We start from the raw sequence: 15,439 nt of genomic DNA on the forward strand, positions 1-15,439 counted from the left end.
GAGTAAACATGACCATGCTCAGCAACTCCTTCTTGGTGGTTGCATACTTCCTTTCTGGTTTGGATAGAGCCCTACTGGCATAGGCTATGACATGCTCCTGCCCATCCTCTTCCTGTGACAATACTGCCCCAATGCCTGTATCACTAGCGTCTGTGTCTAAAATGAACGGTTTGTGGGGGTCAGGGTACGCCAGAACGGGAGCTGACATCAGACTGAGCTTTAGGGATTCAAATGCTGCCTGACAGCCGTCTGTCCATTTAAACCGTCTACCCTTTTCTGTGAGTTGATGAAGGGGGCGGGCAATGTCGGCAAAACCTTTCGTGAACCTTCTATAATAGGACGCTAGCCCAACAAAACTTCTGACTTCAGTCTGGTTTTTTGGTACAGGCCACTGTCTTACACTCTCTATCTTGGCAGGGTCAGCTTCTACACCCTGCTCGGAAATGATGTGGCCCAAATATTTAACCTGAGTAGCAAATAGGTTACATTTAGATGGTTTTACTTTGAGATTAGCCCGCCGTAATTTAGTTAACACCTCATCCAAGCGTGCAGCGTGTTCATGAAATGTCCGGCCAAACACAATAATGTCGTCCAAGTACACCAAAGAGGTTACCCACTGCAGATCTGCCAACACCAGATCCATCAACCTCTGAAATGTACCCGGACTATTACAAAGGCCGAAAGGCATCACATTAAACTCAAAAAGGCCCTGACGCGTAGTGAATGCTGTTTTAGGTCTGTCTTGGGGGTCCATCTCGACCTGCCAGTACCCACTGGCTAAATCGAGAGTGGAAAACCAACAAGACTTACTCAGGATGTCAAGGGCATCATCAATGCGGGGCAAAGGGTATGCATCTTTTCGAGTCAAATCATTCAATTTACGGTAATCAACACAAAAGCGGAGAGTTCCGTCTTTCTTGCGGACCAGAACTACAGGGGCTGCCCAGGGGCTATGAGAGGGCTGAATAATGTCATTTTCAAGCATCTGCTTGACCTGCTCTGAAACTTCATGCTGTAAATGGATTGGGACACGACGAGGGTGCAACCTCACCGGCCTCTCCTCACCTGTATCAATCTGATGCGCAGTGCAGTGAGTTCTCCCCAAATCATTATCTCCTGTACTGAATGCTGCTAAATTCTGGTACAGTAAATCATGGATAACTGCCAACTCTGGGGCCTCAAAACCCTTCCGTTTTAACCCCAGATGGTCTGATAGTGAGTCAGCTGACCAAGATACAGGTGAACCACCTCCCTTGTCTCCCACCCCCAAATGTTCTGCCTTCTTCCCCACTTCCACATCAGTATGTAACATACCCACTTTCACCCCTCCCTTCAAAGTGATCGCCTCGTCAGTTACATTGATGACCCGGACTGGCAGGGAGCCCTGCTCTACCCTACAAACCACCCGGGCCACCATGACATTACAATGTTCGGACACAGATTCCACAGGCTCAAACATCGCCTCCCGCCCAGAACCCATAATGCTTCCTACTCTACCTTCGATGATCGTTTCACTGCGGGGGGGAATTACTGTGTCCACAGGGACAGTGACGACTTGGGGTTTCTCCAGGTCTGCTGGCACAATAAGGGGAAAGCGTTTTCCCATTATTCTACATTCATTTTTCTCAAAATCCACTACAGCTCCATACTTGTGGAGAAAGTCAAAGCCCAGTAAGATCTCCTGAGACGGCACATCAGCAACCAAAAACTCAGCAACTACTGCCAGTGAGTCAAACTGACAGACAGTTTGCCACTTCCCCAGGATTCCCATCCCCCCACCATTTGCAGCAGATACCTCCCCCTGGTGCCCACCCAACTTTGATCCCCCATTAGTGATATTTAGCCAAATTCCTTTTGGAATCACAGAGAATGTTGCACCACTATCAACTAATAGGAATGAGTCTACCCCCCCTATTTTTGCTGCGATATACCCAGAACTCCCATGATTACCTGCAACGGCCACAGTTGTCTTAATGCACTCGGGGGCAGGCAGTTGGCCTGCGATACCTGCCCCCTCTAGTTTCCCTGTAGGTATGGGCAATTTCGTCTGATGTGTCTGGTACACCCACATTCCCAACACCCCCCTCCATTGTCTCTGTACCCCTGACTGGCGGTCCCACTAAGTGGCGCACTACGCCCACGGTCCCCACTGGGGTGTTCGATGGACTGGGAGGGCTTTGGTGCCCTTGAAGCTAATTGCATGTTTTTAACAGTTGATTGAAGACACGCAACATCCTGTCTCAACCCCTCCACCACCCCCAATAACACACCCATCTGCTCTTCGCTGCTGGATTTCGCAACAGACACACCCATCACTTTAGCCTCTGGAGTCACGTGAGACTGTTCCAGATTTCTAAGCAGCTCCATTTCAGTGGACAATTCAATGGCCTCTTCTAATGTTTTAGGCTTTGCAGCTCGTAAGCTGACTCGAAAATCACCTGTAGCTAGATGTAATATGAATTGGTCTCTGGCCAACATATCACGGGTGCGGTCATCAGCTGAGGGATATGCTCTATTTGCAAGCCTCCTTAATGCATTACCAAATTCCCTGGCATTCTCATTTGGGCGCCTGCGGCGGGCAGTGAAGCTAGCCCTGCCCCAATCATCACTGTCACACGGCTCGAAACACCGTGACATAGCTGCTTTTAACAGGGCATAGTTGTTCTTAGCTTCCCTAGGCAGGCCACTATACATGTCTCGGGCGCGCCCTGACAGCAAAAGAGACATGAACTTGAGCTTAAGTGCCTCATCCCAATGATTAACCTCAGCTGCCAAATCAAACTGTTCCGACCAATCAGACCACTCACGGCCTGCTCCCGTGAATGTCTCAGGCATAAAGATCGGACGAGGTGTCTGCCCACCCACAGGACGCACAGAGTGATTAGCGCTAGTAGAGGGTGCGTTCTCATTTCCCTCCCCATTACTGCCCCCCAACAACGGGTTATTATCTGCCTCCGACATTCTAAGGGCTTACTTTACCAAGTGTTAAGTTTTGGGAGATACAAGATCCCACCGCTGCCACCAGTGTAATAAACCTTGTCTCAGGTATGAGAAATGTAAAGAGCCCGCCCACAGAATATTTCTACTGTAAGCATTAATAACGGAGGCAGAACTTCCAATGGACATAAACAGGATACTTTATTTAACTATACTAAAGCAGCAACAATAAAAGATGATAGGTAACCATATGCAAATCTCATTACAATTCATTAAATGATCCAATAGTCCTAATTAAAACAGCTCGAGCATAAATTCATTAACATAATCATACAATTATACTAAACTCTAAAACTACTACTTAACTTTCCCAGGATAGGAGACCCCCAACGGGTCTAGGCTTTGGCGCTGGTTCAGCAGACTTTGATTGACAGTTTTGTGTGTGAGTTGCGTCTGCCCGTCCAACGCCGTGAGCAGCCTCCGTTGACTTTAGGAGACCACTCGCACAACTGGAGAGCGGGATGAAGCACTCCTATTTCGTCCCCGCTATACTAATATCTCGCCCTGCCTAGCGCCGCAACCTGTCCCTCGCCCTCCTATCTATCTTCACTGCCGGCAGCCCTAACCGGCATGCGAGCAGCAACCACCCCCCGCAGTGAGTGCAAGACAGAAGCTCAGCTGGCTTCGCCCTTAAACTTGAACAAGCTCCGCTCTCCAGACACAACTTGTCTCTTCTGAGTTCACACTTTTATAGTGTCCCGTCACCCTCAACACAATCATGTCCAGCCGTGATTGATCAGCGTCTGTCAGTCACCATCAGGTGCGTGCCATCAGCCTGTGATTGACACGCGTCATTGTCAACGTCACTCATAGTGCAGGTTCACTACAGTATACAAATCTTTTGAAAATAGAAGATCTACAAACTCACAATGCATCGCATTGCGACATTCAGAGCTGGCTGATCTGCTATTTTCAAATGGCCGAAATGTAAATATAGAGCTGAAGTGGCTAATGTATGTTTTGTAATAATAATCAAAATGTACAAAGTAACTAAAGTATTCAAATAATTGTAGTGGAGTAAAAGTATAATTTGCCTCTGAGATGTAGTGGAGTAGAAGTAAAAGTATTGAAAATTGGAAATACTTAAGTGAAGTAAAAGTACCTCAAAATTATACTTAAGTACAGTACTTGAGTAAATGTACTTAGTTACTGTATCCTACTGTCAAAATGCATTTGTTGGATTGTGCTGAATGTGGTATCCATAAGGTCACTGGGAAACCTTGGTTTTGTAACTGCTTTAACTTTTCTTTAAAATGATTGCTTGTAATGTTATGGACTCCAAACAAATACTAAATAAAAATCAAATCAAACTTTAGCTGAATAACATGGATAGAAATCCCAAATTCATGTAATGTATATTAGTCATCTATACAGGTGCAATATAACAAACATTTATGAATTATTCTTTATACAGTAGGCCTATAATGGTGTTTTATAATGGGTCAATAGTATATCATTTAATATTTTTTGTTTTGTGTGTGTGTGTGTGTGTCCCAGTTTTTGATGATGAGGATGAAAACAAATTGACATACACAGAAATTCATCAGCAGTACAAGCAGTTGGTGAGTACAACGTTGACATTGCTCAATATTTAAAAAAATGCTGTTTAGCCTACTTATGGGCTTATATTTCCCACAGTTTTACCACTTCAAGGTAGTGATGGGCGATATGGGCAAAATCAAATATCACTATTTTCTTTTTCTTTTTTTTTTACCAAATGTGATATTTTTTATATTGTAGATTGGCTGCCTATTTTCTTTTTTGAAGTTTTGGGAAAGTATAGATTAGGGCTTAATATTAAGTGATTAAAACCAGGAATATATTACAATATTCCAACTCCCAGACGATATCTAGTCTGATATCACGATATCAAAATACTATCGATATATTGCCCAGCCTTACAGTAAAGGGACCTTTTTTTGCTTTCTGTCTTTGTTCACTGTGCCACAGTTACATCCATTGCCTCCCCATGACTCATCAGTTTTGTTTGTGCTGGCTCATTAAACAGTGTGGGTAAGCTGCTTTACTTTGTTCAGGTGGAGAAGCTGTTGGAGAATTACATGCAGGAGGTTGGCATCAATGAGCACCAGTTTCTGGAAGCCTGTACCTCTCCCTTTGCCAAGTCAAAAACGTTACAGGTACACTGAGCTTTGTTGCACACAATTTTCAATGTTGGCTCAATGCTGTTGTCCTAAATAACATAAATGAAGGATTGAGGATGGGATAAGCTTATCTTATGTATACTTTTTTACTATGCTGCACAATCCTTTCGTTTGACAAAAATGACAAATGCCAAAAGTGTTGGCATGACTCACTATTCTAAGTTGACAGTGATAAATGTTTGTTAAACAATATTTGTGAAAAGAGTCATGTGATTAAGTACAAATTAAGCCTTAGACTGACTACAAACATTGTACTATTATTATTATTATTATTTATCTGTGTATCAGTAAATAATATAAATGGTCAGTCTTGGTCCATAATTTAGCTGCACAGTGCACACTACTACCATTGATTAATAATTAATTCAGAATCTGACCACAACACTAGCCAGTTGCTTACTGAATAGTCTAATCTAGAAGAAAACGAAGAACAGGAAAACTCGCAAATTGGGACAAGGCAAGTGTTCCCTTTCTTTCCATTGGTACCTAATGCTTATATGTTTTTGAGCAAGGCACATACAGTAACCCTTCTTCTCATATGATTCTGCTTAGTGGTCAGCAGTGCATGTCTCCTGGGTTGTTCAGGGTAGATCACAGATCTCCGTCCCTCCCGCTGCACTATGATCCTGTGTAGTTCATTGCAGAGAGCAAGGGCCTTTTGTTTCCACTACTGAGTGCAAGGGCTTGATTCCTATGGGGAACAGGACATACTGAAAGTATATGCAACAGTATTGTAAAGTACTGTTGCCAAAATAACCAACCAATGTGCAGTGTGCATGCGTGTGTCCTGCAACAATTTCCCCAGGTCCTTCTATTCTAGTGCCTGCAAACAAAAACTAACATTGTAGTTAAGTATGAGGGAAACAGGCAGAACTAGACGCGTCGCAATTATGGGAAATTGCAAAGTGTGGTTGCGCCGTCGCCGGTCGCAGGTTGCCGCCGCCCGGACTTGAGGAATATGCTTGGAGGAATACCGTCGGAGGTCGCGTGACGTACCATTCGAATTTGGTGCTGATTGGATCCTGTGTTCGTGATACATGGCGTTTTGATTTGAAGAAATAGGCCCCTCCCACTAAAATAAATAGGCCCTCCCACAAATGTAGCGGGCCAATGACATCGTCATGTCTCTCCTGAGATCACCTGCTTTTCAATTTGAGAGGAGTGATCCCCCAAAAATCATGTTTTTGCATCAAACGGTTACGTTTTGCAGAGTTGTGGCGCCCCATATGGGTCAAAGTGGAAATGCTTTGGGGGATTTGTTGAGTAAACCACCCTCGACATGTGATTTAAATTTGGGATTGACCGGACGTTTCGTTCGTGATTTTTGGCATTCTTTGTAAAAACGGGCCCCTCCCACTAACTTTGGAAGCCAATTGCGGACGAACGGTAAGCACTATCAAAATGCCGTTTGGATATCTTTATCGCATGGGTCCATAGATCACGTGTACCGATTTGTGTGAGATTTGGACAAAATTTGAAGGAAAAGGAGCAATAAGTGTGTTTTGAAGAAAATTCTAAATGGCGGAAGATATATCCTGACGCAAATGGGCGTGGCCTATATGGGGAGTTGCGTAATGACCCAAGGAATCTAGGGGAAAATATTTTTATTCTATGACCTACGGTTCAAGAGTTATAGGCCAAAACGTAAAGTGGACTGTTATAGCGCCACCATGAGGCCAAATGGTGTGATTGTTTTTAAAATAATTTCGGACTAAATTATGAACCTCCCCTTCAAATCTGGTATCTCTAGCTCTTACGGTTTCTGAGAAAAAAATACTTGAAATCTAGTTTTTTCATTTTCCCATTTTCCATTAAAGTGGATGGGGAAATGTAATTCACTAATAAATTAATATCAATTAAACTATGCAACCAATCTCTTAGCAAAATACAAGCGCACGATTCCCGGTCAAGCCGGTCATTTTGACGTATGGCACGACATAAAACTGTGGGAGGAGATGCGGTTTGAAGTTTTTCAGTTTCTCTATAACAATAGTTTGGTTGCCCTGTTAGGGCAACCACACTAATAAAATAATTTTGGACTGAATTATGAACCTCCTCTCCAAATATGGTAACTCTAGCTCTTACGGTTTCTGAGAAAAAAATACTTGAATTTGAGTTTTTTCACTTTTCAGATTTTTCAGATTTTATACTTGAATTTGAGTTTTTTCACTTTTCAGATTTTTCAGATTTTTATTCAGATTTTTATTCTAGGACCTACGGTTCAAGAGTTAAAGGCCAAAACGTAAAGTGGGCTGTTATAGCGCCACCATGAGGCCGACTGGTGTAATGTTTTTTTAAAAAATAATTTCGGACTAAATCATGAACCTCGCCACCAAATCTGGTAACTCTAGCTCTTACGGTTTCAGAGCAAAAAATACTTGAATTTGAGTTTTTTCACTTTTCCATTAAAGTGGATGGGGAAATTTAATGCACTAATAAATCAATATAAATTAAACTATTTAACCAATCTCTTAGCAAAATACAAGTGCACGATTCCCGGTGAAGCCGGTCATTTTGACATATGGCACTAAATTGGGAAAAATAAACTGTGGGAGGAGATGCAGCCCGAAATAAAGTTTATCTAGAAAGAATAAAGTTTCTGTAAAACAATAGTCTGGTTGCCCATTCGGGCAACCACACTAATTAACAGAATTAACTGTTGAAGAAATTGGAAAAAAAGCATGTGTGTGCAAAGAAATTATTTGAGTATTTCCAAGTGTAGGACAAATGGATTGGATGATTGTCATCAAAATTACCAAGCTACGAGTCAAAGCATAATAAAAAAAGAAGAAGAATATTTTATGTTATGAAAGAGTAAGTGTTTATATGCAATAATTGTTTAAGAATGTCCACAAACTATTTGCCCAAAACAGATGATCTTTCAGATAAGATAAGTTAATTGATTGCTAAGCAGCGTCACAAAGTAGCAAAAGCAGTTTCTTTAATTTATGTATCTACTGAGACAAGTAAGACGCGCGAACGCGGGAAGCGAACGCCAAAAAAATTAAATAATAATGAAAAAAATATTATAAAAAAAAGTAACCAAAAAAAACTTTGAATGTTTTTGAACAATTCAACAAAGTGTTTGAAGTGCCTGTTTCACCCACTTCCGGGGGGCGGAGCCAAAATCCGAGGCCGAAGTATTTGTTTGTAGAGCCCCACTTAGGGGGGGTAGAAAAAGTTTCGGAGCAATTCGGGCACTTTTCATTTAACATGGGGTTTCAATGGGGAGTTTTTAGGAGCCTTCTCCGGGGCGTGGCTTCCGGGGGAAGGGGCGGGCTTAAACGCAACCTTGACAGGTGTGTTCAGTTTACAAAGACCTTTCATTTGATGTATGGTACGTCTATATTGGACATTTACTTGGCTGCACACAGGCAGTGCACACAATACTGCACACAGAGACGCAGAGAGGCACACAAGCCGAGCACGGTGTCATAGTAAGCTCCACTTGCGTGGAGGCCACGCCTTCGGCGCGCCTCCTTCCGCTGCGTTCGCAAACAGGACACTTGGATCGGTTGATGTGCACATTAAACAACTTGCTAGAAATTGTGATGTCTCTTCCTCCAAAATGTGTGCTCTCTCCCTGCGCAGCTTGTTGTGTTTTGTTTTTCCCTTGAATACTATCTTTACATACAGTCAGATAGATCCAGAGGCCGAAAAAATGATTATTAATTGTTCAGCACTCTAAACTCCAACTTTTCTGTTACTTACCACATGATCCTTCATTACAAAAAATCGGATCTACATGGCAAGCCCACAATGCATTGCTGCGCATTGTGAGCTTGTAGATCTGCTTTTTTTCTCCTCTACGTTTTAAACATTTTCAAGTTTTAAAAAAATCTTTGCCTATAAATGTCATGCCCAAAATAGGGATGCCATGTTGAAAGATAAAATATAAATTTTTCAAATTGATTAGAAAATATTGCACTTTTTAACAAAATGCCGGTCAAATCATGGGTTAGGAGGACTCTCCAAAATCAAGATCGGTATTAGACCCAAAAATCTGTCATCGGTTGGGCTCTAGTCAGCTCCAGTCCCCACAACAGCTCTGTGTTCTTGAGAGAAGCATGGTGATGCTACGCCAATGTCTTTCTAGAGATGTTAAAGGTGCTGTAAGTGATATTTCTTGGTTAAAACAAAACTTTTTTCTTTGTTTGTTAAAAGGTTAAAGCCCTATATTCTTGTATTAATAATTGCTATACAGTGTTTGTTCAGTAACAGGGGTTTCTGTATCTTTCCAGCTCTTTAATAAACGGAAAATACATTTTCAGGTGGTTACACCAAATCATCCAATCAGGAGAGAGAACCCATTTATCAGCTTACATTTTATAGTGTTCCAATTCCAATTTTGTCTGCTCAATGTTTGGTGTCATTACTTCCAATTTCACTTGTTTATCATGTATCCTGTATGAATTATCTCTCCTGATTGTTTACTAAAGAGACGGAGAGACCCCTGTTACTGAGCAAACTCAATAGCAATGATTAATATAGATGTATTTAACACTTATAAATATCACTTATAGTTATACCACCTTTAAGCAAACACATCCCCAAACACAAAGGAGTATGGGCTGAGCTGGAGTGTGATGGGAGATTTCTGAAAGTGACATAGAGGGAAATTGATTTGTGCTGTGATGAAGGTTTATTATCACAGCAACACCTGCTCTCCTCATGTGGGGGGGGGGGGGGGTTTCTAAGCCTCTAAGTATATTTGATATATAGTGTAGAGAGAGACAGGAAACACAGAGAGATAATATTAGGGGAGTTACACACATCAAATGGTCTGGCCGGTTGGGAACTGAACTGTAAACTTGCTGTCATTTGAGCCCATGTAGTACTATGCGGTCTATCCAATCGGCTATCAGGTTGCCCCAACCATCCTAATATTAACCCATTTAGGCCTGGAACCCCTATTCGTTTTACCTTTCAATCCGGGAACCCCTTTTGGGGGTTGTTGTTGCTATGTACAGTATATAGCAACATACATTTAACAAATTGTGATTGGATTTTGAAGACATTTTTAGAATCAGCCTCAGGTCTAAATGGGTTAAACACATGGCAACATTAGAGGAGTCTTTTGTTCAACTATATCAGTAGAGAGAGGAACAGAGGAAGAAAATGGAGATACAGTAGAGTATGAATGTATGAATGGAACGAGAAAAGGAGAATATGGAGACAAAAAGAGAGACCAGTTTAGTGAGTAAAGTGCAAGGCTATGGTAAACCCCAGGTTATCAGTAGCAAGGAATTACCCACACAGTCTAATCTGACCATGAGAGTCACAAGTAATTTCAGAAACCAAAATATGTTCCTCCAGATAAAGCTACATGTCTTTAAGCAAAGGATAATTGACTGCCAACCGGTCATCAAATCCGCCATAATCACTCTGAAAGGGTGGCTGGCCATCAATTATCCTGCTTATTAATAAATTGACCCAAAAGTAACAACAAAACGAAGTATTTCCTTGCTTACGGTAATGAAAGTATTCCATAAGTGTTGCGCTGGGTGGACACGGTCGCCTCGGAAAACAAGGAAGTGTAGTTGATCAAATAGAATACATTTTCGGTTACTGCTGCATTGTCTATTTCTCGCTTCAAATGTTTTCAAAAACATTCTTGAGAGCAATGTTTAGCTGTACATGACATTGCGTGTTTGTTTACATGGCTGTCATAGCACAAAGTGTTGTGCTGTATTCTTCTTCTAATCGCGGTCTGTTATAGAGCTCATCGGTCATTATACAGAAATAACACACAGCTGAATTCAGTGATTAACGAATCAGAATCAAGCATTCAACCAAGCCGTGTAATAATGGCTCATATCTCACAGGCATTTTTGTAAAATGAGCCCAGGCAAAAGAAAATGCAATTTAATTGATCTGCGAAAACAGTGCTACTGGTATTGTTATTGGTGTGTGTGTCTGCTGAAGAGAGAGTGAAAGTGAAAGACTGAAGTGGATCTCTGTGATGATAGACATCAAAAGGAGGTGGGGAGAGGCCAGTGAGTTGACATGACCCATAGGATGAGCAGCAGTTGACGGTGCCAGAAAAAGCTCTCTGCTGTAATTACGTTACTCAGACAGGATGTAGGCCTAGACTGAAGCATTGGAAGATTGAGAGAAGGGGAGGGAGATAAGAGAAAGAGAGGGAGAGAGAGAGAGAGGGAGGCAAAGGCAGTGGCTGAAGAGCACTAATATACAGTAGCTTCTGCAAGAATGCAGAAGGTACAGTATGTTAGATATGGTAATTTAGTCCAGAATAGTTTGGCTAGCATTATATTAAGAATATCTAAATATTTCTTCTGATTTTAATGAATAAAACATTAACCTGCAGTGGTTGGAGATGGTCTGCCTACACTTCCATTGAGATGTTGGGTATCCCACACGGAGACCCGGGCTCCAATCCTGGGTGTTACAGTTGCATTTGCCTCTCTCCATCAGGAGATGAGGGCTATCAAAAAATAATTTGAAATTTGTAATCAGATTAATCACAGATTAATAATTAATTAATCATTATTAATCATCATTCGTAACGAAATATGCCCATTTTCTTTGTACCGGTATATTTTTGTGGGAAGAAAGATAAATGACTCTCTCTCTCACCCTGTTGTGCTATATGATTTGAGCCGCTGCCTACGTAAAGTGTACGGCCCTTTCTGGCAATAACCGACTTGTGTCGGTTCAGATAGGGCCACGCTCAGGTTCTCTTGTTTGGATCATTTTTTGGATCTGTCAACAACCAGCTAACAGAGCGATGTCTCGTTGCAGAGTGGTTGGAATTATGGGATGTATTGGGCAGGTCATTCTGTGTTCATTTTGGTAAAACATTTTAATGCATTAATTCCAATAATTAATTAACTAAATGAATTTAACACATTTTAACAGCCCTATTTTAGAGATAATATAACCCTAAAGATTATAGGGTGGTTGCCAGGAGTGCCTCCTAGCTGCTAGGAACTTATGTGACTCATTATCTAACAAGTCTGTTGGATAATCCATTATAACACACTCCATCTTTTTATCCAATCTACAAAATGTTGGTATGCTTGGCATACTTATCTAAGAATGAACTGCAAGGTTCAATTTTCCCCACGCCTTGTCTACTCAATAATAGAATACTGAATGACGCCTGTACTGTTCAGGGTGAAGTGCTCTTGAGCAAGACACTGGATCCCTGCCATCTCTAGGAGTGCACAGAAAATGGGGGGACTGAATGGGCCTGGAGCTTTCCTCTCCACTGTCATAATGCACAGTCAAATCCTCTGTATTCATTTATACTAAATGTACCCACATTTGGGTACACTTGGTAATCCCAGGTTGTAGTTCAGTGGTGTTTTAACCATGGTGGTCTTGTTCTGTAGACGGTGTTTCAGCCGGTTCTGGCCACAGATGACTTCCAGATGTTCCGCTCATTGATGGCACAGAAAAACATGGAGCTACAGATACAGGCCCTCAGGGTCATCAAGGAGAGGAACGGTAGGCCACACACACACACACACAAGCACACAGGCACGCACATGCACACACTACATACCCCAAAGACAGAGCTGTATAACTCTTTGTGTGTGTGTGTGTGTAGGAGCTCTTCCAGAGTGTCTGACAGATGGTGAGGATGTCATGTCAGAGCTGGAGCAGCAGGAGATGAAGATACTACAGGAGGTTCTCAGGTGAGACACGCCTTTATTCCTCATACCATATCTGGTCATTTCCAAGATTCTGCATGTACAGTAGGTTAGGTATACCCTTAAGTGGCCATATTGTGCTGATGTTGATGCACTGCCCTCTCTTTTAATTTATTTGATTTGATTGTTGATTTACCAGGAAATCCCATCCCGTGCCTGTTGTGCTTTATGTTGATGTTGCTGCATTCTGAGCGCAGCCCATTTTTGTCGAGCATTCGAGAAGCCCCGTCACTTTAGTAGCTCTGCAGTGTAATGGGATTTTGCTAGAGACAGCCTTGTCAAATAGAACATGCCGTGTCTATCGCCGCCGCAGAAAGCTAAGCTCCTTAAGGGTACCGCTAAATTAGGCTCGAGGGATTGACACTAAAGACTAAACAGGCAGAAAAATAGTATTTTTATCCCCTTTGTCTTACCTGGCTGCTTTGGCCACTAGCCAATGGTGAATCATCTCCTGGGATCTGGACTAGTGCAGCCTGAATAGGCCATGGGCTTAGTGGTGTGTTTACAAGGCTTTAGATCATGTTATGACAGGTTCAGTTTGAATTAGAGGAACACGCCAACAGTGATCTAGAACAGGGAAATTAGCAGGTGTTCTAGGCTGTGGAGGTTATATCAGGCAACACTTCCAGTTTCAGTAATCATTTGTTGCCTGCATTAGTTGCTCATATAGCTACTCAGTGTGAAAGCATGGAATACATTGATTAAGCAAACAACAGCAAACGGGCAATGGAGAACCTGTATCCTATTAAATGAAGTTCAAGCTTCCTGTTCAAGCTCATATTAACTGAACTAAACTGCTTGTCGGCGGTTTAGATTTTTGCAATCCAGCTTATGGCACAAGATATAACTCTGCATGTGTGCGTGCATGTGTGCGTGTATGTACGTTACATACATCTATCACCAGTGTCTATTGGTTTTACATGGATTGTGGATTTCTCGCACTTAGCCAATCGCAGCTAAAGAATATGACTAATAAGCAGTTACAGCTGAAAACGACCCGAAAGTTAGAAGAGCAGAAAGCGAGACCCGAGAAAAAGTGACCAAAAACAAAAACAAAAAGGTACTAAGATGTGGGATGTTTAAAGTGAGATAAAAGAAAGTATCATCATTAAAACAGAAAACAAGTGGACATTTGAATGGGTGGTTCTATCAGAAAGGCCATGGGCTTGCCAAAATCAGTAGGGTTTATGAGATATCTTGTATGTACTGCCATTTTTGCCTGAGGGTGGCGCTAAAATGGCAAGCACATCCAAATGGCAATCCACAAATGGTCCAAGTGACCGACCTACACAACCTTCCTTAGACAACCTTCCTTAGACAACCTTCTTTAGAACCCTGCCACTAGCAGGGTTAAAAAGAAAAGTAGTATTCTTGGTCAATTTCACTTACAATGTTCACTGGCTGTGCATCTACCCTCCTCTCACACTTTCACCTGCATTAAAATTAAAAAATTAAAATTACACCCTTCATGTTCAGACATGTCACATCACATTTGTCCTGCAGTGAAGAAAACTTACCAGAAGCTCTATTGTGTTGCCAGACAAAACAGTGAGCAGTAGACTTCATGCCTCTTAGCCCCTCCACCTCTCCCCATAACCCAGACCTGCCTGTTGAAAACTTAAACATAAACTTAAACAAGCAATAATATTTTGTCCTTTTTTTGACAGTTCAGAAGAATTGGGGAGTTCAATTCATGATAGAAAATGACTAGCAGATGTATTTGCAATAGCACCAAAAATCTGGTCTATAAGCACTATTCAGAAAGTTTAAAAAAAATAGCCTATGTACAAGCTCACAACATCACAACATGTGATGTGAGGGCAATTTTAAAAACGTTTTAAAACTATTTGCCTAAAATGTATATTATTTTCGTAGCGGTTATTCTATCGATTACTTTTTTGATTAATCAAATAATCGAGAAGCGTGTTTTTTTATATTAAAAAAAGAAATTATATATTAACAAATCTATTAACTCATTAATGTGTGTCATTAACGTGTTTCACGTGTTTTAGCGCTATGGTGCAACGTGCCATTAACGTGTTTCACATGTTTTTGAAAAAAATAGAAAAAAACTCTTTTTTTTTTTTTTTTTTCCTTAACCCAAGATATCATTATCTGAAGATTTGCAGCTCCATCCACTCCTTGTTTAACTTATAACTGAAAAAGGCTGTATCTCGCTTCCTAAGCACTTTTGTTTTACTAAATTTTAAATTTTAATAAAAATTGTAATGGCCAGAAGATATAGATATTAATAATTAATAATTATGGCACTCAATGAGTTAACCACTTAAGTATTATTTTACACTTTGTCGCAAAAATAGTGAAAGTAGCCAATATGCAAGCTCTCGATGTGTTGCGAGCTTGAAGATGTGCTATTTCTGCAATTTTCTTTCCATTTTACTGATTATTTTACTAAATGATCGATTATCAGTTATTTTTTAGACTGCCCCAACGCTCCTGATTTCGTGTATAGAGGGGCGGGTGTTAGAGCCGGCGAGAGATTGCGCCTGATCCCCATTGGTTCACCGATCTGTCCGTCAACCCCCGCCCCGTTAACACAACATTACGAGCGACGCCCACTGCACTCTGGTTGGTTGGGAAGTG

At 41.5% G+C, this 15,439-nt stretch overlaps 1 protein-coding gene across 2 annotated transcripts in view; it reads left to right on the top strand.

Moving 5' to 3' along the window:
- Positions 1-15,439, top strand: part of cfap36 (cilia and flagella associated protein 36) — a 29,415-nt gene that overhangs the window by 4,124 nt on the left and 9,852 nt on the right. For both annotated transcript variants that reach the window (XM_080450336.1, XM_080450337.1), the window contains exons 2-5: positions 4,495-4,559; positions 5,034-5,135; positions 12,515-12,629; positions 12,733-12,820. In XM_080450336.1, the coding sequence (XP_080306462.1) occupies positions 4,495-4,559; positions 5,034-5,135; positions 12,515-12,629; positions 12,733-12,820 (370 nt within the window). The remainder of the gene's footprint in view (positions 1-4,494; positions 4,560-5,033; positions 5,136-12,514; positions 12,630-12,732; positions 12,821-15,439) is intronic.

Source organism: Gymnoscopelus braueri (assembly GCF_963280865.1).
Source record: "Gymnoscopelus braueri genome assembly, chromosome: 14".
Classification (NCBI taxonomy): Eukaryota; Metazoa; Chordata; class Actinopteri; order Myctophiformes; family Myctophidae; genus Gymnoscopelus; species Gymnoscopelus braueri.